Source organism: Neoarius graeffei, chromosome 21 (genome assembly GCF_027579695.1).
Source record: "Neoarius graeffei isolate fNeoGra1 chromosome 21, fNeoGra1.pri, whole genome shotgun sequence".
NCBI lineage: Eukaryota > Metazoa > Chordata > Actinopteri > Siluriformes > Ariidae > Neoarius > Neoarius graeffei.
The window spans coordinates 57403008-57426903 of NC_083589.1; the positions used below are offsets into that span (position 1 = coordinate 57403008).

Sequence of the window (23896 nt, forward strand, 5' to 3'; positions counted from 1 at the left end):
TCACATGGTGCGGTTGGAGTGTTGAACTTGGACTCGACTCGGATCAGTAGTGGACTCAACTCGGACTTGACTCAAAACATTTTTTTCATGACTTGGACTTGAACACTGGGGCCTCGAGACTGGACTCGGACTCGAGGTTTAGTGACTCGACGACAGTACTGGTCAGAGCTGGCTGTTACTCACGTGAATAAAGTCCTCTACACCTTAGTCTTATATAACAGCACTACCAGTGCCTCACCAGCTCCGTAATAAAACATTCAGCATTTATTATGGCCGTGTAATGTGTTCCTGATTTCTCAAGAAAGAATGAACTTTATTTTGTTTCCTTGATGAACCTTGGGTGTTGGCGCACAACATGGCACTGATATCGAATAATGTCTGAGTAAAGTCCAGGTACACAGTAAAACTGAAACCCGTTCTCACTGACTGGAGCTGATTTAATACAGCTGAATGCAAAAGTTTACACACCCCTTGGACTCAGAGTTGAATTTATGCCAATAAGACTCTAAGTGTTAAGACATTAATAGTGGAAATTTAAAACATTTTGAATGTGAACTAAATCTACCGCTTCTTCCTTATTATACCACAGCATGCATGAATTCTGCTTGGTCTTTCTTTCTATGAGGAGTTTCCTAATTTTCCATATCAGCAGCCACAGTTCTGGGTGCATACCACGCTTGTTCCAATGCATTACCGTTTCCAAAGTAACAACTTTAGAAAAAGTCTTGTATGGTGGATAATCTACATAATTTAATCCAAACAATAAAGAAATAAAAAAAAGAGTGCTCTGAGAGCACAATATCCCCCGCTAGCAACTATATCTATGCTATAAGTGCTTAATACACCCTCATGAAATTGTCGAAGCACAAGTTTGGTAATCAAGGGCTATAACTGCAACTGAATTGAACTAAATTGTAATACGCGTACTACTGACATATAACGAAGACTCCTGTCAAGTTTTGTGAAATTCCTCCAAAAATTGTGAGAGGAGTTGATTTCAGAAGGTGAGTACCCTTCCCAGGACTAAAAAAACTGTTATTATTTAACAAGACTCCAACCGCGCCATTTGACGGTGTCTGTTTCAGCACCATAAACATGAGTTTGTTCCTGAACATGGCGTATGAACAGGTGAATGTGCTTCTCTTTATCAGGGAGTGTGCAGTATTCTGTCAGAGATGGTTGGGAGACGGATGTAAGTACAGAAGGTGTGTTTATTAATACAAGTGAAGACGGTAAACAATCCAGAATGGCAGGTAAAACGGGCGATAGGTCAAGCGAGACACAAACAGGCTATCGTAGACTCGGCAGAATCAAAGACAAGAAACAGGAAATCAGGGATCAGGAAACCAAGCAAGGAAATAAGGCTTGGTAACGTGTTAGCAACGCAACTCAATACTTTGCAAAGTAAGTGTGTTTTTACAGTTTTTATATTGGCGCACTGATTGCGACTTAATCCTGCGCAGGTGCGAGTCGTTTACGGTGCGCGCATGCGTGAGAGTCCGCTTGGCGTGCGCGCTGTCCGGAGCGCCCGAGAATCTATCTGATGCACGCGCCAAGGCGCGCAGATGTGACACTCTTGCACGAAATTAGTACAAAAATTAATGTAGATATAAATATCTTCTGCCAAATTATTATGACATGTTACAAAAAATAAAGAAAAAATCCGAGTCCTCATCTCCTCCAATTTACGAGCCCGAATGCAGTTAACGCACGACTCTGAGTCCAAGTCTGAGTCATCAGTGCTCAAGTCCAAGTCGAGTCACGAGTCCTTAAAATTAGGACACAAGTCGGACTCGAGTACTACAAGCCTGGCTCTAACACTGAAACAGCTGACTCAGATTAAATACTCACACACACACACTGGCACAGTGGCAGTATGGGTTCAGAGGGTAGAGAAGGTGTATTGTATAGTTTGGATTGTTACTGTGTTTTTATATGGGTCTGTCTCAGAAACTGGGTACTGTGGGGGTACCCCACTAAATATACTCACAGTCAATAAACTATATGGGTTTGAATGGTGATGTTGGTTTTAATTTGAAATAAAATGATGAAAGAAATAATACAGATAAAACTAAATCTTTAATGTGAATACTGTATTCAGAATTTGGCAAAAATTCTGCAAATTTGTGGAAAAATGGTGGCTTGATCTGGGACATGATAAATAGTTGACTACATCACGTTCCCTTAAAAAGGTTGTAGTCCACTGAAAAGTCTACAGTTATCACTAATTGTATTTTAAGTTGTAACTTGATCCACCTAAGGATTGGTGCGCTCACAGAGTAATCATAACCGTAATAAAACATCATGCAAAATATTTGATCACCGTCGTAACTCCATTTTCCGCAAACCCAAAACCAATACGATCGTGTGTTTTGATCTAAACGGAAAGCCTCAGGGTCGAGGTCACTACCTCACCAAAAGTAGGAACTTACAATCACTACGCCATATAAACATTTAGTTATAAATCTGCGATTTTGTTTTTTAAAACGAAAGCTGAAAGTTAGGTATAGAATATGTTTCTTACAGAATATGTTACGATGGTAGCTGGTCTTGTATGAATTTCTGAGCTATAAAATGAGTCGTGGTCTATTTTTTACCGTAGCGTGTTATTTGTGTGCGGGGAAGGACACACATTAACAATTTGCATGTGTAGAATGGAATTTTCCACTCCAGCAGTTAGAAGTTGATCGTGCTTCCATTTGCGGTCTCTGTTACGCGGGTGATCTGTTCGGACGTTATCACTGAAAAGGTGAGTTTTGACAGTTTTATTTTGTTTTAGTCTTGCAGTACAAGGCAATAGAATGTTTCTTTTTCATCTTACTTTCATATTTCGTAGTGTTTGCGTATTTTTGGCCAATATTTTGCAACCATGGTCAATTTACAGTAGATCAAACTTTTGATAGAATCTACGGCCAGTCATTTTGCCCCGCCCCCGCCTCGTGCTCCGTCCGGTGCGGTAGTGATGTCCCGTTGCTCGCGCGCCGCAGCAGAGACCCGCGCGACCTCAGCCAGTACAGTCGCTGTTCTTTTACCACCGCCGTTATTCTCATCTTTCCGGTGTGTTCTTGAATTTTCCATTGTGTCCTATTTCGCCGTATCAAATACCCAAAATGTATCATATTATTCATATTTAAGTGAATAATCAATTCAGTCATCATAACTTGGCATTTTTAACCCAAGCAATCAAAAAGAGGAAATTTATTCAATATTTTCACTCATCTGTGAAGGAGGGGCTTTAATTCTTCATGATGGAGTTATTTTATCTCATCTCATTATCTCTAGCCACTTTATCCTGTTCTACAGGGTTGCAGGCGAGCTGGAGCCTATCCCAGCTGACTACGGGCGAAAGGCGGGGTCCACCCTGGACAAGTCGCCAGGTCATCACAGGGCTGACACATAGACACAGACAACCATTCACACTCACATTCACACCTACGCTCAATTTAGAGTCACCAGTTAACCTAACCTGCATGTCTTTGGACTGTGGGGGAAACCGGAGCACCCGGAGGAAACCCACGCGGACAACATGCAAACTCCACACAGAAAGGCCCTCGCCAGCCACGGGGCTCGAACCCGGACCTTCTTGCTGTGAGGCGACGGCGCTAACCACTACAGCACCGTGCCGCCGGAGTTATTTTATATGGAAATCAATTTTACAAAAGCATTTGAATTGTAATCAAAAATTTTTCCACAGTGGAGGCCAGATAAAGCAAGATACTATGTTTATTCTTATTAAACATGACAAAAGAAACATTGAGTGTTAGGTAAATGCAAAAAAAATAGTAAAATTAGAAAATTAATTTTTTGACCATAATGTCCCAAATGAGAGACCAGTTTCTGAGACGGACCCTTATGGAATCCAAAGAATTTCCTGGACTCCAATGTGCTTCTCTTATGCACGTGTCTTAAAGGTTCTGACTGCAAAGTTGAATTCTGGGCAAAATGTTCTATTTCTAATGCTGTTGGAGTTTCGAGGTGTTTCGCTGCTGCGTACACACACACACACACACACACACCATGTATCTTGTGTGTAAATGTTTCGCTGAGATAAAAAGCGTCCCGCATTTTACAATTCCGGAGATCGCCGAAGTAAGTGAGCAGCAATGTCACGTGACCACCGTGGGGCGTTTGACCTACTTTTAACCAAAACAAGTCAGCATGGGCAAACATGATGAGAAGACTCGGCTCTCCCTCCAGCTACAAGCCAGCAGAAAAGAAAAGGAAAGCCTGCAACTGCAAAGAGCAAGGTTAGACGACGTGTCATTTTTCTGGACAGATAACTAAATCATTCTAGCTAGCACTTAGCTATCTTAGCCTTGGAATGCATGGGCTCGACTCCACGGTAGCGAGTATGGAGTTCTACACCTAATGTTTTGATCTTACAGGGAAAGAAACGAGAACACAAAAGCAGGAACAGAGAAAAGATAAAATATTTGTCTTTTGTTTCACAGATCTATTCATCAATGTCAACCACAAATTACATCCCTGCGACTCAAAACTCTCAGAGGTCGATGCAGAGTCACGATGTTTTCTGCGCGTCGCCATCTTGGTGTGACGCAGCTCCATAGTTAGGCTAATTAGTTAAAGCTTCTCGCGTTCGGCTGTTTCCGTAGAGCCGTGCTGTTTACCTCAACAGAGAGGAAAACGGTCCCAAAACGGAGAAAAGCGACCCTCAGGACATCAAAATGATCACATCTCGTCCACATGATATTGTTCTTGCGAGACGGAGGAAAATGCCATGGAAAAAAAATCAAAATTTCAGATGACTTTGCAGTCAGCACCTTTAATTAAAGTGAAGTTCTATTATTTTATCACCTGGCTGAAAGCGAAAAGAGAAAAAATGAACTTTAATGATTTCATCCTGATTTCCATCAAAGACATTGGGCCATTATTAAAAAATGTTCTGTTTCCAGTCCACCGGCCGGGTGAGTGCCGTTTGTGCGGTTGAATTTTTTTTTTTAACGCCGGTTTTTCGACATTTTTTTTGGGTTCGTAAATCTAAAATCGAACTTGACATTTCCGCAGTCCCAGGGCTTTCCACTAAGGCTCATCCTAGCCAGCCATGACAAATAAGTAGCCAGCCGGGGGGGGGGGGGGGAGTAAACACAAAATAAACTCCTGTGCACGCAGTTCCCAGGATTAAATGTATTTTCCACAGACCATTTATTTATTCACTTTACTCAAATACAAAGTAAAATGGCAGTAAATCTTCTTTCTTTTCTTGCGTATTGCATCATGAGGCGTTCCTGGCTTGTAAATCTCTTATTTTCGGTGCATGACACATTCACGCAGCTGAGCATGCTATGAATTAACAACGACAACGGTCTGCAGTGGGGCTACACAATTACACATTCAGCGAACATTTCTCCATTTGTGTATGAAAACACACTCCAACCACTCAGTTTGGTTTCATTTACAACCAACGGTGTCTTTTGATGCCAGCACCTAATTGGACGAGAGAAGACTGGTTTACCGGAGACAAAATAAGCGTCATCTCTGCTTCTGTTCCCTCCGACACACTACTGCCTCCGCCGAGTGCGCGCACACACACACTGCATGTCGGGGCCGCGGATGAGTTACTCTCCCTTAATCAACGAAGTCGGCGGGGAATTTGTGGTTATTATCGGTACAAACAGCGCGAATCACAACTTAAATGAGTGCGGTTCAGTTTGACATTATTGTCAGTCCGTTAGATAAACATTTTATTAAAATTGAAAATTAATATTTAGAGCCTGTGGGCTACAAAAATAATAGTCATTAAAGTAGTCGGCTGTATGGCCGGCAGCCGGCGCTTGTGGAAAGCCCTGCATTCCACGCAGAATATAGAATTGAATCAGCTCTGCGCATGCGCCGTGCGGCACAAAAAAATGGCAGCCACCATGAAGGAAGGAGATTCGGAGTTTTCAAACATTTGCTTAAAGGAATACGCCACCCCCAGGTGAAATTGAGTCAGTCCCTGCAGTCCCTAGAGTTGGATGAGTGAGCCAAAGCGTTTTGTAGCCGACCCAGCCATTGCCCTGATCTAGAAACGCCCCGGTTAGCTTTAGCTTAGCGTAGTCGCTGTAATCCGGCGTGTCCAGCTAGCATGTCGTTGCAAAAGTGAATCAAATAACTCAAGATTTTTTATAATTATTTCTCATGACCTGTACATTCACATCGAGTACACATATCAATGCAAATTAACACGAAGGGATTTACTAGACCAATTTATATCTGGAACTATTTTCGGCCACAGCACAGGCAAAGCACCGCTGCAGGCGCAAAGACACCGCGCAGCACCACAACTTCCGTCAATACACCAGCGTGACTACTAAGTTCTCTGCTACTAGGCTGACACTGACAGGTCAATAAAACTGGAAGCGACAATGCGAGTCGGACTAACGGGAAGTTTCAGTTATAACGCTAGCAATGTATAACCCAAGGAAGGAGGGATAGAAATTATACTTACAGGCATGGATGATGAACTCTCTTCTGCCTCTGTACTGAAAATGGATGGAACAGCCGTATCCTTCAGATGCAGCAACACCTTTCTCGTAGCATACTGCATTTTTTCTTCGTAGTCCTCCGGTTTGAAATGCTCATCGCAAACACGATATTGATTGATTTTATCCACTGGTGTTGTTGCAGGAATGCCGAGGGCTGCAAGCCAAAGATTTCTTCGTTCCACTGGTTTTGGAATTCTGTGAAACATTATGTTCGTGTACGTCCTCTGCTTGTTATTGTAGCCCTTCACACAGCAAATAACCATTTTTCCTCAGTAGATGTGAAACTAACTTCAAACTACTTACGTAACAACCTTACTACAACTTCTTCTCTTCTCCTCTTACCGCAACTACATGCTGGTAACACTATTGACGGAAGTTGTGGTGCTGCGCGGTGTCTTTGCGCCTGCAGTGGTGCTTTGCCTGTGCTGTGGCCGAAAATAGTTCCAGATATAAATTGGTCTAGTAAATCCCTTTGTGTTAATTTGCATTGATATGTGTACTCGATGTGAATGTACAGGTCATGAGAAATAATTATAAAAAATCTTGAGTTATTTGATTCACTTTTGCAACGACAATGCTAGCTGGACACGCCGGATTACAGCGACTATGCTAAGCTAAAGCTAACCGGGGCGTTTCTAGATCAGGGCAATGGCTGGGTCGGCTACAAAACGCTTTGGCTCACTCATCCAACTCTAGGGACTGCAGGGACTGACTCAATTTCACCTGGGGGTGGCGTACTCCTTTAAGTGTGAAATCGCAAAATGGTATTCTAGCGAACAACAAAATAGTAAAGATTCAGAAAAACAAATCATTCAGTGATCATTTTAATAGTGTAATTTCATCCGAACTAGGCCTAACGCTCGATTTAGAACTACAAAAAGCCCGTGTGTCGGACATTTTAAGTACCTTTGTACAAGTTTTGCAAATGTTGCAGTCAGCACTTAAAATGCTAACTTAAAGTTTTTGTACAAGTTTCAGTTGATTAAACCGTCATATTTTATTAAATGTGCCTGCTTTTGTAATAAAAAAGTACTGAAAGAAAAAGCAAACACAGCATTGCGATTTCTTATCCATCCATATATATATATAAAAAAAAAAAAAATCCCTCCCTCCCGACTGAAAATTTTTTTGATCACCCAGTGGACAGGAAACGGATTTTTTAAAGGATGGCCCTGGTTGTCTAAAAACAAAACTCATTTTTCTTCTCTGTCTGCACAGAGGTACATTGATGGTGGGATGAGCAATAATCTGCCCCAGTCAGAGCTGAAGAACACCATCTCCATCTCACCGTTCTCTGGAGAAAGTGACATTTGCCCCAAGGACAATTCCAGCAGCTTCCACGAGCTGCGATTCACCAACACGAGCATTCAGGTCACCTGGGGAAACGTGTACAGGCTCAGCAAAGTGTTTTTCCCTTCCGAGCCGAAGGTAAGAGTGTCTCAGGAGCGATCCTCCTCCACTCTACTCCACTCCACTCCACTCGTCCCTTTACAGGATGTCCAAAGTATCCCAGTTACATAAGTACGAGTTAAAATCTGCATGCTTACAAGGGGCTCGGTATGTGAAGAATGAACCGCTCATGTTCATAACAGGAGATATTTAGAATGTTGTCCAAAGTGACAGATAATAGCTTATGATATGATGAGAGTAGATAGTGATATCTGTACACCGTGTCTTATTACAGGTCATGGCGGAGCTGTGTCAGCACGGGTATAAAGATGCACTCCGATTCCTCGAGGACAACAGTGAGTCGATTCCTCAAAAATGGAAATACACATACGTACAGTGACATGAATGTCATCTTGGATATGAATGTCATGGCAATATTTGGGCTTTCAGTAATTTCTCTGAACTGTTCTTTTTCTGTGGCAGAATGATTGTACAGCGTACATTTTTAATTAAAAAAACACTATAATTTGAGATGAGAGTTTTAATTTTCTTTGGGTTTTCTGAAATCAACACAGGATCAAAATTATATATATGTACAGGGTCAAAAATATACCTAGAGCTCACTTAATATTTGGGTAAAATGTCTCTTCGCAAGATTCACCTTGATCAAACATTTTTGTTTACCATGAACAAGCTTCTGGCAGAATTCTGGTTGGATATTTCACGACTCTTCATAGTAGAATTGGTAGAGTTCAATAAATTTTTTTTTTCTTGGCATGGACTCGACTTATAAACACAGTCCATATATTTTCAATTGGGTTGAACTCAGGACTTGTTTTAAGTTTAATGTTGGCCTGCTTTATCTTCCACAACCAGCTCTGATGCGTGTTTGGGTTCATTGTCCTGTTGTAACTCCCAAGTCGTGTTCAAGTTTCTGATGGTTTATGCTGAAGAATTCTGAGGTCGTCCTCCTCCTTCATTATCCCATCCACTTTGTGCAATAAACCAGTTCCACTGGCTGTAAAACAAACCCAATGCATGATGATCCTACCACCACCACCACCAGCTGGTACAGTGTTTTTCTGAAATAATAATCTAAGTGAGTGTATGTATATTTTTGACCCTGTGTTTGATTTCAGAAAACCCAAAGAAAATTAAAACTTGTGCACCAAATTCTAGTGTTTTTTTTTTTTAAATTAAAGCTGTATGCTGTACAATCATTCTGCCACAGAAAAAGAACAGTTCAAAGAAATTACTGAAAGCCCAAATATTGCCATGACATTCAGGTCACTGTATGTAAACTTCTGACCACAACTGTACATATATATATATATATATATATATGAGTGTTTTACTGGGAAATACACCACTCGTGTTTTTCATCCGAGCTCCATCTGGGACAAGGAGAACTAAAACCGTGATAAATTTCTATCTGTTACTCGTGAGGAAATCGATGAGTGAGTTGCTCTGATAAATTTTGGGACTTTTTGTTTGTGAATGTGTCGATATAATAAAAAGAAAATCACCCATTGGCTTGAAGATATGAAGTTTATCTTCTCATGTTGAAAAACTCTCGTTTCCATGCGAAATACATCGCGGATCTGGGTGACACATTTAAATAATATTGGCTGGCGTTGAGTGGTATATCAGATATATTCCATTCAGCTAGCATGATACTGAACGAGTCGAAGACGAGTAGCTGAATGGAATATATCTGATATACCACAAAAAAAAGCCAGCCAATATCTATCCATCCATTATCTGTAGCCGCTTTATCCTGTTCTACAGGGTCGCAGGCAAGCTGGAGCCTATCCCAGCTGACTACAGGCGAAAGGCGGGGTACACCCTGGACAAGTCGCCAGGTCGTCACAGGGCTGACAGCCATTATTATTATTATTATTATTATTATTATACATTCCTTTTGGTTATTCGACGCATCTTTCTCTTTCAAAATTCTCTCAAAATCTTCCGTATTTAACGAAGCAAACCTGGCGGCCATGTTTGTTTACAAATTGTCCCAGTTGCTCACTCGCTATTGCGGAAGTTTTACATCTCTGACGTGTGACATCATATTATCTTGACAACCATGCAATATCGCAAACCATATTCAACACTCATTCTCCATTGGGTAGAGTGACGTAAGCGATATGCTAACAATATTGCATACTGTCAAACCAAATGAATGAAACCCGCTAGAAGAGAATAGAACCCATGTTTTTATTCCATCGAAAAAGTGTCGTGTATGTATAATAGTTCCTGATATTTCACTCCGATGATGTCACTCCCAGTGTTTTCCTGCTGACTGGATTGTCAAAATAGCGAACCGGTTCAAAATTAAAATTCTTTTGATTAACTTGCGGTTTTTTTTTTTTTTTGTGGACGTGTCCATATAATATAAAGAAGATTACACAGTTGTGTGAAGATTAGGGTGGTCCCAAAAAAATTTTTTTTTAGGATTTTGTTACGACCACCTTACCTTTTTTTTACATTGCCTAAAAGAAGTTATTGTGCGAAATTTGGTTAAGATTGAACAATGTTTAGAGGTGCCACAAAGCTATTAAAGTTTTCACTCAAGACACAATATAAAATAATGTGGCTTATTAACTGTTTCATATTAATACAAACAATACAGTAATATAACTTCCTGTGTTCAAAGTAACAATAGTTATTACTTGTCTGTGATTTTCTAAACCCTTCGGTATTATGGTATCTTGTGGAGATAAAAGAACACACTAAGGACTTCCCTAGCAGAAGGAAGCTTTCTCCCAGACAGTTCCTTGGAAGTGGGACCAGTTAACCAAACATAATTGTCCTTTCTGGTTTTGTGCTTTGCACCACCGGTACTACTTGTATTACTGTTGCTAGCCATCTGAAAAACATAGAAAGAAAAACATTCACAACTTCATCAGCATATTACGATCAGTGCTCATTGTTTAAGAGCCCCTTAGTGCATGAAAGTTAACCTTCTATCAGTCTAATAACTCTTCCTGCCTCTTCTTTTTCATAGAAGTGGCGTATTCCCTCTAGAACTGTGACTTTTGGGGGGTTTGAGATCTTCTCTGCAACAGTCTACGCACCAACTAATGTTAAGGGCTTAACCCGATTTGCAACCTCGTGTGGCACCTCTAAATATCAGGGATGAGAATTTTCCGCCGATCGGTGGATTTCCGAATTTTTCAGACCAAAATGATCATTTTTGAGCGTGCGCGCGCAACATTAAGGTCTGCATCACGCATCTTAGAATGTGTACGTGCGAGGGAGACTGTGTGCTTGTTCATGTAGCGCATGCCAGACAAAGAGCATCCTGATTGGGTTACTCAGCAAAATAAGCCAATCAGCTTTCAGTGTGGGCGGGCTTTTATCTCTTTTCTCGAGGACTGGAGTTTTCAGCTGAGTCAGTGCAGCCGACAGGATCGGCATGGCAGAGAGAGCGCGCGTGCGCCCCAAAAAACCAAAGCACAAAACCCACTTCAACTCAAATTACACAAAAGAATCTCCCAGTCTAATAATCATCTCCCTGTCTAATAATAATCTCCCTGTCTAATAATCATCTCCCTGTCTAATAATCGTCTCCCTGTCTAATAATAATCTCCCTGTCTAATAATCATCTCCCTGTCTAATAATCGTCTCCCTGTCTAATAATAATCTCCCTGTCTAATAATAATCTCCCTGTCTAATAATCGTCTCCCTGTCTAATAATCGTCTCCCTGTCTAATAATCGTCTCCCTGTCTAATAATTGTCTCCCTGTCTAATAATAATCTCCCTGTCTAATAATCTCCCTGTCTAATAATAATCTCCCTGTCTAATAATCATCTCCCTGTCTAATAATCGTCTCCCTGTCTAATAATAATCTCCCTGTCTAATAATAATCTCCCTGTCTAATAATCATCTCCCTGTCTAATAATCGTCTCCCTGTCTAATAATCGTCTCCCTGTCTAATAATCGTCTCCCTGTCTAATAATTGTCTCCCTGTCTAATAATCATCTCCCTGTCTAATAATAATCTCCCTGTCTAATAATCATCTCCCTGTCTAATAGTAATCTCCCTGTCTAATAATAATCTCCCTGTCTAATAATCTCCCTGTCTAATAATCATATCCCTGTCTAATAATCATATCCCTGTCTAATAATCATATCCCTGTCTAATAATCATATCCCTGTCTAATAATAATCTCCCTGTCTAATAATCATCTCCCTGTCTAATAGTAATCTCCCTGTCTAATAATAATCTCCCTGTCTAATAATCTCCCTGTCTAATAATCTCCCTGTCTAATAATAATATCCCTGTCTAATAATCATATCCCTGTCTAATAATCATATCCCTGTCTAATAATAATCTCCCTGTCTAATAATAATCTCCCTGTCTAATAATCTCCCTGTCTAATAATCTCCCTGTCTAATAATCATATCCCTGTCTAATAATATCCCTGTCTAATAATAATCTCCCTGTCTAATAATAATCTCCCTGTCTAATAATCTCCCTGTCTAATAATCTCCCTGTCTAATAATAATATCCCTGTCTAATAATATCCCTGTCTAATAATAATCTCCCTGTCTAATAATCATCTCCCTGTCTAATAATCATCTCCCTGTCTAATAATCTCCCTGTCTAATAATAATCTCCCTGTCTAATAATCTCCCTGTCTAATAATCTCCCTGTCTAATAATAATATCCCTGTCTAATAATATCCCTGTCTAATAATATCCCTGTCTAATAATCATCTCCCTGTCTAATAATAATCTCCCTGTCTAATAATCTCCCTGTCTAATAATCTCCCTGTCTAATAATAATATCCCTGTCTAATAATATCCCTGTCTAATAATAATCTCCCTGTCTAATAATAATCTCCCTGTCTAATAATCTCCCTGTCTAATAATAATCTCCCTGTCTAATAATAATCTCCCTGTCTAATAATATCCCTGTCTAATAATAATCTCCCTGTCTAATAATAATCTCCCTGTCTAATAATATCCCTGTCTAATAATATCCCTGTCTAATAATCTCCCTGTCTAATAATAAAGAAAATAAATAAATAAATAGCCAAAAATCATTAGCCCCTGGAACCCCTGGGCCCCGCCCCCCTGGGCCATGGGCCCCGCCCTGGTTTTTTCAGACTTTTTAAATATTTTTCATTCTCATCCCTGAAATATTAACCAATTTTTCTGAAATTTTGCTTGTTGCCTTCTTTTAGCCTATGTAAAAAAATGGTAGGGTGGTCGGAATGTTTTGGTAAACAAAAAAAAAATTTTCCCATACATTTCGGGACCACCCTAGTGAAGATATTAAGTTTATCTTCTCGTGTTGAAAATATTTTCACTCTTTTGCTTCGCTCACCTTAGATCTGTTGCAAGTGGAATGTCCAAAAGTAGATCTGGCCCTGACGTGGGACACGCCCACCTGCTGCTGTGTCTCTGAGTCGATACAGGAGTGGATGCTGCGTAGACTCCGCCTCCTGGGGAAGCACCACTGGTGGTTGGATCAGCAGCTTGTCGATTACCTGCCCACGCCCATTAAGAAAGGTGAGAAGTGCGACAGCGTACTGTATAACTGGATTTTTGTTTGTATATATTATGTCACTATATATCACATTCATGCTGTGCGTAACTCTTCAGGTTAACTCAGAGTTTCTTCTAATATCCTCAGGACAGAATAAGCACTCAGTACTCCTGTTTGAGTTAGTTATTATGTCGTGAAAATACACCCAGGATGGGTGGGGCCTCCTCCTTTGGCCCTTGTAGCTCTTACTACTTCAGATTAATTAAATCTTTTTTGTAAAACTTCACTTAATTAAACATTTAAACTTGTTTAGCCTTAATCTATAATTCCACATTTTCCATCTGCTACAGGCTTTTGCTTTCCTACCATCGTATTTAAGGTTTAGTCTTAAACCTTCTTTCTTTAACATATAACTTACCCAAGCTCCAGCACTTTGGTGTTTTCCTTCCATTGTCTCTTTTTCCCTGTTTGCCCACTTAAAATATACACTCACCGGCCACTTTAATAGGAACTTGTTCCTGATTCTAAGATCCCGGTTCTTGGCTGCAGGACTGGAATCCAGTGTGTTCTTCTGCTGTTGCATGCTGAGATGCTTTTCTGCTCACCACGGTTGTAAAGAGTGATGATATGAGTTACTATATCCTTCCTGGCAAAAAAGCTCAGACCAATCTGGCCATTTTCCTCTGACCCTCTCTTATCAACAAGGCGTTTCCATGCAAAGAACTGTCCCTCACTCACTCAACTCAGTGTTTTTTATCCCCCCACTGACCGAAAGGCTCAAAGAGGGATTACTGTATATTGTGGCGTTGTCCGCCCATCCGTCCATCCAGCCGTCCCAGGAAGGGTGCTCTCCTTCTGAAATCAGCTCCCCTCACAATTTTTGGAGGAATTTCACAAAACTTGGCAGAATTCTTTGTTATATGTCGGTAGTACACATATTGCAATTTCGTTAAATTGGGTCACGTTTTCCCAGAGTTCCAGCCCTTGATTAACAACCTTGTACTTTCACAATTTCATGAAGGTGTGCTCGCCTTCTGACATCAACTCCTCTCACAATTTTTGGACGAATTTCTCAAAGCTTGGTAAAAGGCCTTGTTATATGACGGTAATACGCAGATTGCGATTTAATTTCGTTTGTGAAAATTTTCCCAGAGTTTTGACCCTTCATTAAATAATTTGTACTTTGACAATTTCATGAGGGTGTACGTTCTTCTGAAATCAACTCCGCTCACAATTTGTGGAGGAATTTCACCAAACTTGGCTAAAGGCTTTGTTATATGACAGTTATACGCAGAATGAAATTTCGTTTAATTTGGGCACATTTGACCAGAGTTATGCCCTTGATTATTAACAAACTTGTACTTTGGCAATTTCATCAAGGTGTGCTTGCTTTCTGAAATCAACTTCCCTCATTTTTATCCCCCGCTGGCCGAAAGGCCCGAAGGGGGATTATGTCGTGACGATGTCCGTCTGTCCGTCCCGGGAAGGGTACTCACCTTCTGAAATCAACTCCTCTCACAATTTTTGGAGGAATTTCACGAAACTTGGCCGGATTCTTTGTTATATGGCGGTAATACGAATATTGCAATTTCGTTCAATTCAGTCTCATTTTACCAGTTATGGCAGAGTTTCCGGCGGGGGATATTGTGCTCTCAGAGCACTCGTGTTTGTTTTTCGCACCATTCTGTCTGTGTAAACTTTAAAGACTGTTGTGTGAAAACCCCAGGAGATCATCAATTTCTGAAATACTCAAACCAGCAGTCCATCTGGCTCAAACCAACACCCATACCACAGTGAAAGAAAGTCACACTTCACTGTGAGATCACAATTTTTCCCATTCTGATGTTTGAACATTGTGAACGACGCTCTTGATTTGTTTCTGCATGATTTGATGCATCGTGCTGCTGGCAAGGGACCGGCTGATTCGAGAACTGCATCAAACAGCAGGTGGATGTACAGTATGGGTGCTCCTAATAAAGTGGCCAGTGAGTGTATATGCCTCGTCAGGCGAGCTGTTCCTGTTTTTCATCTTAACATCTGTTTTGTTTTGTTCTCTACTGCATTATTAGGGGTGAGAAGGTGAGTGATGAACATGGCTCAATGTGTGTTGCAGTGTTCTGTGAGGCGTGTAAAGAGAAGCGTGGCCTGTTGGCTCAGATCACTGGGCTGTTCCCGGTACGTGTGGCTTCCTACATGCTGATGCCCTACACGCTGCCAGTAGAGTCGGCTTACTCAGCAGTCCAGAGGTCTGTACCACAGCTGTTCACCTCAGGAAAACTGTACACAGAAATGCAATTTAGTCCTGTACTGCACTTCCTTTCTACTCACTCACCAGGGTCTAAACTTTGCTCGTAAGTCCCAGCACTAGTTTTAATCCCCACACTCACTGCTGGTACTGATACTCACTGAGAGCCACACACGGCACTGACCACAATAAGCAGAGTTCGATGAAATGTTCTGTGATGCCCCTGATTGATGAATACAACTCTGAGTAGGTTACTCAGTTTAGTGTCCATTTACCAAAAAAAAACCGTAAATATATTCATACTCAGTCTGAAAACATCATACTACTAGTTGTAAGGTTGTTAGTTCAAATCCAAGCATCACCACTGTTGGGTCTTTGAATCCTTATCCCGCAACTGCTCAGTTGTAAGTAAACATAAATCTTTTATAATACCTATGGTTATAGAGGCGGCATGGTGGTGTAGTGGTTAGCGCTGTCGCCTCACAGCAAGAAGGTCCGGGTTCGAGCCCCGTGGCCGGCGAGGGCCTTTCTGTGCGGAGTTTGCATGTTGTCCGCGTGGGTTTCCTCCGGGTGCTCCGGTTTCCCCCAAAGGCATGCAGGTTAGGTTAACTGGTGACTCTAAATTGAGCGTAGGTGTGAATGTGAGTGTGAATGGTTGTCTGTGTCTATGTGTCAGCCCTGTGATGACCTGGCAACTTGTCCAGGGTGTACCCCGCCTTTCGCCCGTAGCCAGTTGGGATAGGCTCCAGCTTGCCTGCGACCCTGTAGAACAGGATAAAGCGGCTAGAGATAATGAGATGAGACATACGGTTATAATCCGTTGCTTGGTATACTGGTTGTTCAGATTCCTCCACAGTGGACTCCGGATGATCATTTAGAATGTTGAAGCAAATATCATCATCGGGTCGAGCTAGTTGCACGGATTTCCATAACGCAATCCCTCCATCCGTTCCGGTTGTTCATCATCCCAGGCAAGTCTGAAGGATAGCATCCAGTGTCATCATATAGCTCCTGAACAAACTCCTAGCGTTTGTTCGGCCATGTTTAGGATCCCACATCTCTAATGATTTCATTCTTAGCTCTCCAGCAGTGGCCTGCAAAGCGGATTCTTCTTCTTCTTCAGAGATGGGTGGTAGGTGCCCATAGAGTTGTTTATTAGTTAGCTGTTAACTAATAAACAACACTTAATATATTATATGTAAACTTAATATATTAACCTCCAACAAAGTTAAATATATTCCCAGCAACTTTATCCTAATAAAATCAGATGTAAACTTGAGATAAGACATGGTTAATAATCTCGCATTTAAATAACCAGTTATTGAATTCTATGCCAGCCTCTCTCAACCGGGGTGCCGTCTGGGTTCGTTAGGGGTGCCGTCAAAAAATTATATATTCTAACATTGAAATAAATACAGGGAGTGCAGAATTATTAGGCAAATGAGTATGTTGACCACATTACCCTCTCTATGCATGTTGGCCTACTCCAAGCTGCATAGGCTTGAAAGCCTCCTACCAATTAAGCATACCAGGTGATGTGCATCTCTGCAATGAAAAGGGGTGTGGTCTAATGACATCAACACCCTATATCAGGTGTGCAAAATTATTAGGCAACTTCCTTTCCTTTGGCAAAATGGGTCAGAAGAGGGATTTGACGGACTCAGAAAAGTCAAAAATAGTGACATATATTGCAAAGGGATGGAGCACTCTTAAAATTGCCCAGCTTTTGAAGTGTGACCATCGAACAATCAAGCGCTTCATTCAAAATAGTCAACAGGGTCGCAAGAAGCGCGTTGAAAAAAAAAGGCGCAAACTAGCTGCCCGTGAACTGAGGAAAGTCAAGCGTGAAGCTGCCAAGATGCCACTCGCCACCAGTTTTGCCATATTTCAGAGCTGCAACATCACTGGAGTGTCAAAAAGCACAAGGTGTGCAATACTCAGGGACACGGCCAAGGTAACAAAGGCTGAAAAACGACCACCACTGAACAAGACACAAAAGATGAAACGTCAAGACTGGGCCAAGAAGTATCACAAGACTGATTTTTCTAAGGTCTTATGGACAGATGAAATGAGAGTGAGTCTTGATGGGCCAGATGGATGGGCTCGTGGCTGGATCAGTAAAGGGCAGAGAGCTCCAGTCCGACTCAGACGCCAGCAAGGTGGAGGTGGGGTACTGGTATGGGCTGGTATCATCAAAGATGAGCTTGTGGGACCTTTTTGGGTTGAGGATGGCGTCAAGCTCAACTCCCAGTCCTATTGTCAGTTTTTGGAAGACACCTTCTTCAAGCAGTGGTACAGGAAGAAGTCAGCATCCTTCAAGAAAAACATGATTTTCATGCAGGACAATGCTCCATCACACGCATCCAAGTACTCCACAGCATGGCTGGCCAGAAAGGGTCTAAAGGAAGAAAGATTAATGACGTGGCATCCTTGTTCACCTGATCTGAACCCCATAGAAAACCTGTGGTCCCTCATCAAATGTGAGATCTACAAGGAGGGGAAACAGTACACATCTCTGAACAGTGTCTGGGAGGCTGTGGTTGCTGCTGCACGCAATGTTGATCGCAAACAGATCAAAACACTGACCGAATCCATGGATGGCAGGCTTTTGAGTGTCCTTGTAAAGAAAGGCGGCTATATTAGTCACTGATTTGTTTTTTTTGTTTTGTTTTTGAATGCCAGCAATGTATATTAGTGAATGTTGAGTTGTTATATTGGTTTCCCTGGTGAAAATAAATGAGTGAAATGGGTATATGTTTGTTTTTTGTTAAGTTGCCTAATAATTATGCACAGTTATAGTCACCTGCACACACAGATATCCTCCTAAGATAGCTAAAACTAAGAAAGCCCTACTCCAACTTCCAAAAATACTCAGCTTTGATATTTATGAGTCTTTTGGGTTCATCAAGAACATAGTTGTTTTTCAATAATAAAACTAATCCTCAAAAATACAACTTGCCTAATAATTCTGCACTCCCTGTAAAATGAATTAAAATTCCAAAAAACGATAGTTACACTAATGCAGATCATCGCCGCCTCATGCATCATCAAAATTTGTCTCACGGCCCCCTTTCCCATGTCACAATGTCACTGCCGGGGTCAGCGTGACTGCGTATATTTTATATGGGGGTGCCTTGAGAATTTTGCATACTTCTGAAGGGTGCCGTGACTGAAAAAAGGTTGAGAAACGCTGTTCTATGCTATAAAGTTCACATGTGGTTCTACAAAGTCATGGCCAAATGGTTAGAGAAGCAGCTTTGGTACCAAAAGGTCACTGGTCTGATTCCCTGGACCAGTAGGAATGGCTGAAGTGCCCTTGAGCAAGGAACCTGACCTCTTGGGGGAGGCATACTCAGGCTGCTCTGGGTCCGTTGTACAATAGATAAGATAAGAGCATCTGCTAAATGTAAGAATTATGTATTCATCTCATCTCATTATCTCTAGCCGCTTTATCCTTCTACAGGGTCGCAGGCAAGCTGGAGCCTATCCCAGCTGACTACGGGCGAAAGGCGGGGTACACCCTGGACAAGTCGCCAGGTCATCACAGGGCTAGAATTATGTATTACATTACAAAATGTAATAATAATTAATGTAATGTAATATGTGTTTGCACAAATCCACAGTGGTAGCATTGTAGTGTCACCCTACCTAATGCTGGATAATGTCAGCTAGCTTCCTGCTGATGAGTACTAGATTTAAGGTACTTCCTTAAATCTATTCCTTAAGGTATTTTAAGGGCCTAATAGTTAGATAAGCAGCTGTAGGACCAAAAGGTTGCCTGTTCGAGTCCCTGAACCAGCAGGAATGGCTGAAGTGTCCTTGAGCAAGGTACCTAACCCCTAAGTGTTCTCTTGGCTGCTCTGGGTATGTTGTATATCGCTCTGGATAAGAGTGTCAGCTAAATGCCAATGCTGTAATGTAATGCAATACCTCTAGGTACAGCCCGTTTCCAAAAAATTGGAACACTGCATGAAATATAAATAAAACAGAAAGCAATGATTTGCAAATCATGGAAACCCTATGTTTTATTGAAAATAGTACAGAGACAACATAATGATATTACAGTATGTCCCGTCGATCAGGGGTTCTCAGCCTTTTCTGTTTTAAGGCCCACCTATTCATACTTGTAACGAGAAGGGACCCATTAAAAAGATCCCCAATTATTTTGGCTCATTTATTCTATTACAAACTAATAATCTATTGTAAAGTGTATTAATGGGATGCAACATCACTCCCTGTTACAAATGGGAGCCCAGGAATTAAATAAATACAATAAAAACAAACTGTTTTAATTGTAGGTGTTGTATTTAAAACTGTACGGATGTGCCAGAAGCCAAACCATGCATGCAGGTCATTCTCAGCCAAAAGGGATTAATGATCCAAAAGTGGAGTCTGGTCCATTAACACAAGAACTTATTGGCATGTTTGTGTTCTGCAAACAAGCAAGTTATTAAAACCAAGAGCTACACTCAAAAGAAGTGGATATAGAAACCACTCAATGGGATTAGATCCTTACACGCTAACAAAGAAGGATTTTTCCTACGAGTTGGAAAATTATCCATCCGTTGAGTTCTCCGACATCTCAAACTACCTGGTGCTGCAGACATCATTCTCCACGGACACACAGATGAAGACCTGGAAGGGCATGGAGGAGAACAGCTTTTTATACGTGGCTGGGTTAAAGACCTGGGGATCAGGACACTACAAGATAGATGGCGGTAGACGGATCTAAGTGCAGGAAGAGTGTTTATTATTAAGTTAGTTAGAACTTTATTGATCCCCATGGGGCAATTGTATTTGCTGTACAGTCGCTGGCACAAGACATGAGACACAGACAGGCATACAAAACAACAGAAAAAACACATGCACAGAAAATTGCTATTCACACACTAATACTACATTGGTTGACTGAATTACCACTTGGCCTCGTTTAGGGCTTTTATCGCTTGGGGTACAAAAGAAAACCTTGACCTGTTTTTGGACAGCAGGGGGGGACAAAACCGACGTCCAGATGGCAGGAGTTGAAATGAAGAGGACAGCGGGTGTGTGTATTGTTCAATAATGTTATCAGCCTTTTTAACAAGTCTGTCTCTATAAATACTTTCCATACTTGGCAGAGTGATCCCAAGAAGCTTGCTGGCAGTAGAGACTGTCTTTCTGACCACCTTTTTCTGTGCCTCAGTGGCATTGCCAAACCAGCAAGTAATACAGAAGGTTAAAACACTTTCAATAAAAGCAGTATAAAACATGTGAAGCATCTTTTTGTCAGCCTTAAAAACAAGCAGTTTCTTTAAGAAGTACATTCTTTGCTGTGTCTTGGTATGCAGTAAATCAGTCCATGAGTCCCATTTCAGCTTATTGTCAAGTACGACACCCAGGTATTTATAAGTGGAGACAGTCTGAATGGTCTCTCCCATCACAACTGTGGCAGAGGATGAGTGTGACCTTCTAAAATCAATAGACATTTCCTTTGTCTTCTTTGTGTTTAAAATCAGGCTTGACCTTTTACATCACGCTAAAAAGAAATCTAAAACTGGGCCATGATCACTTTCTCCATCCTCTAGGAGGCTCACTAGAGCTGTGTCATCTGCATATTTGATAAAATGTCTGTTGGGGAAAGTGCTAGTGCATGCATTTGTGTATAAAATAAAAAGTAAGGGAGATAAGACACAACCTTGTGGGGAGCCCATGGATGTAGTCATAGTGTCAGAGAGGAGAGAGCCAACTCTGACGCTCTGAGCTCTACCGGTCAGGAAGTCCATAATCCAACAAATAAGACCAGCATTGAGGGTAAAATCATTAGCAAGTATCCCTGCAAGAGTCTTTGGTAACATAGTGTTAAAAGCAGAGGAAAAGTCTCATCTAATCTCCATTATCTGTAGCTGCTTTATCCTGTTCTACAGGGTCGCAGGCAAGCTGGAGCCTATCCCAGCTGACTACGGGCGAAAGGCGGGGTACACCCTGGACAAGTCGCCAGGTCATCACAGGGCTGACACATAGACACAGACAACCATTCACACTCACATTCACACCTACGGTCAATTTAGAGTCACCAGTTAACCTAACCTGCATGTCTTTGGACTGTGGGGGAAACCGGAGCACCCGGAGGAAACCCACGCGGACACGGGGAGAACATGCAAACTCCACACAAAAAGGCCCTCGCCGGCCACGGGGCTCGAACCCAGACCTTCTTACTGTGAGGTGACAGCGCTAACCACTACACCACTGTGCCGCCCCCAGAGGAAAAGTCCACAAATAAAATCTTTGCATGGGCCTTAGGTTTTTCAAGGTGCATTAGTGTTAAAATGCCATCCTCCACCCCCCTGGAGGCTTGATATGCAAACTGCAGAGGGTCCATGAGCTTGTAGGTTTGGGACACAATGTGCTGCTTTACCAGACGCTCCAAGCACTTCATGACCAGGGATGTCAGTGCTATTGGCCGGAAGTCATTGAGTTCTGAGGGTCTGGGCTTTTTTGGAACAGGTACAATTGTAGAAGTCTTCCACAGAATAGGGACTTTACAGAGGTTGAGAGACGAATTAAAAATGTCAGTAAAAACAGGGGCCAGTTGTTCGGCACAGTTCTTTAAAACACTACCACAGATGTTGTCTGGACCAGGGCTTTTCCTAGGGTTAGTATGCCTAAACATCCTAAGAACATCAAATTGCCTGATATTCCACTCAGATGCAGAGGGGGGAGAGGGCAGTGGTGGGGTGCCACCGGTGTCATTGTTGCCGCTTTCAAAGCGGCAGAAGAAGTTGTTCAGTTGGTTAACACCCTCTCTGCCCTCACCTCCAAGCATATCTGAGCAATTGTTCCAGTCCAGAGAGGATTTTCCCCTGCCTTTGTGTGGGACATCGGTCATGGTCTTAATTCCCTGCCATGCTTCCCGGGAGTTGCCTGACTCCAGGGTAGCTTCAATCTTTTGTCTATAACTGTGTTTATCCAACTGTATTTGTCTTTTAATTTTTCTTTTATTAGCAGGCGTGATATTTACAAAAGCAAAACAGAAAGCAGAATATTTAAACAGCGTTATAAACATGGCTCGAAACAAACATGACAGTGATGATGAGAATACTTCACAAAGCCTCTGTGAAAACAGTTTCCCTATCTGTGCGTGCTGATTGCACTCAAATCAGTACCAGGTGTTTCCCATAACAACTGAGACCCAAGCGTGCGCACGACGTGCAAAGGCGTGACAGTCAAGTGTTCACCTACTGTATAACCACAACTTTTAGCTCACGTGTATATCGCCACCAAAATGCCTCATTTTCATCGATAACCCATCGCAACCTGTAGGGTGACTGTAGATTTTTTTGGGGCTTTTTTCACCTTTATTGGATAGGACAGTGTAGAGACAGGAAATGAGTGGGAGAGAGAGATGGGGAGGGATCGGGAAATTACCTCGGGTCAGAATCGAACCCGGGTCCCTGGATTTATGGTATGGCGCCTTATCCACCTGAGCCACGACACCCCAGAGTGACTATAGATTAATGAGGCAGATGTGACGTCGGATGCAACCCAGCAATCGTACCCTACTCCGAGTAAAAATTAACTTCAACTTGGAAAAAAAAATTCACGGCCCACTAGATAGCGCTTCATGGGCCACAACCCAGTGGTTGAGAAACACTACCACAGATGATGTGATCCCTACATTCTTTGCAATTTCATATTGAGGACCGTTATTCTTAAATTATTGCACTGTTTGTCCACAGTCTTTCACAGAGCGGTGAACCCCTCCCCATCTTTACTTCAGAGAGACTCCGCCTCTCTTTTTATACCCAGTCATCAGGGACGTGCACAGGATTATAGAGGGGCAGGGGCTCAAAGTCAGAAAAAGGGCAGCAAGTGCATGATTTTTTTTTTTCCCATTCCTTTCCAAAATATGGAAATGTAGAATTAAAATTAACGTACTAATAGGAAGGTAAGTACTTAGCTATGTGTCCTGTGTTGGTGAAAGTGATATGCAATTGCCATTTCTTTTGTGTCGGCAAAATTGTCACTCACATTATCATAGGCTTGGAAGGCATGCAAAGCAATAAAACACTGGTGCATTATTAGGCTTTTTTATTGTTAAAGATTTAACATTAAACAGTGAAACCTGAACTTTGAACAAATAAATAAATAGCCTAATGGACAAAATGATAAAAATCAGTCCTTCCTCTCATAAGGTAGAAGCCTAACATTCCAGGGGCCTTAAAGCAGTAACCTTCTGGGGGCCATGTCCCTGTAGATATTAATGACCTGACACATAACATTGTTTTTTTTCTGAAACATAAC

At 41.7% G+C, this 23896-nt stretch overlaps 1 protein-coding gene across 1 annotated transcript in view; it reads left to right on the top strand.

The window, feature by feature from the left end:
- pnpla3 (patatin-like phospholipase domain containing 3) overlaps positions 1 to 23896 on the top strand; it is a 56472-nt gene that overhangs the window by 26313 nt on the left and 6263 nt on the right. The window contains exons 4-7 of the mRNA XM_060903405.1: positions 7704 to 7913; positions 8170 to 8230; positions 13215 to 13394; positions 15485 to 15617. Coding sequence (XP_060759388.1) covers positions 7704 to 7913; positions 8170 to 8230; positions 13215 to 13394; positions 15485 to 15617 — 584 coding nt within the window. The remainder of the gene's footprint in view (positions 1 to 7703; positions 7914 to 8169; positions 8231 to 13214; positions 13395 to 15484; positions 15618 to 23896) is intronic.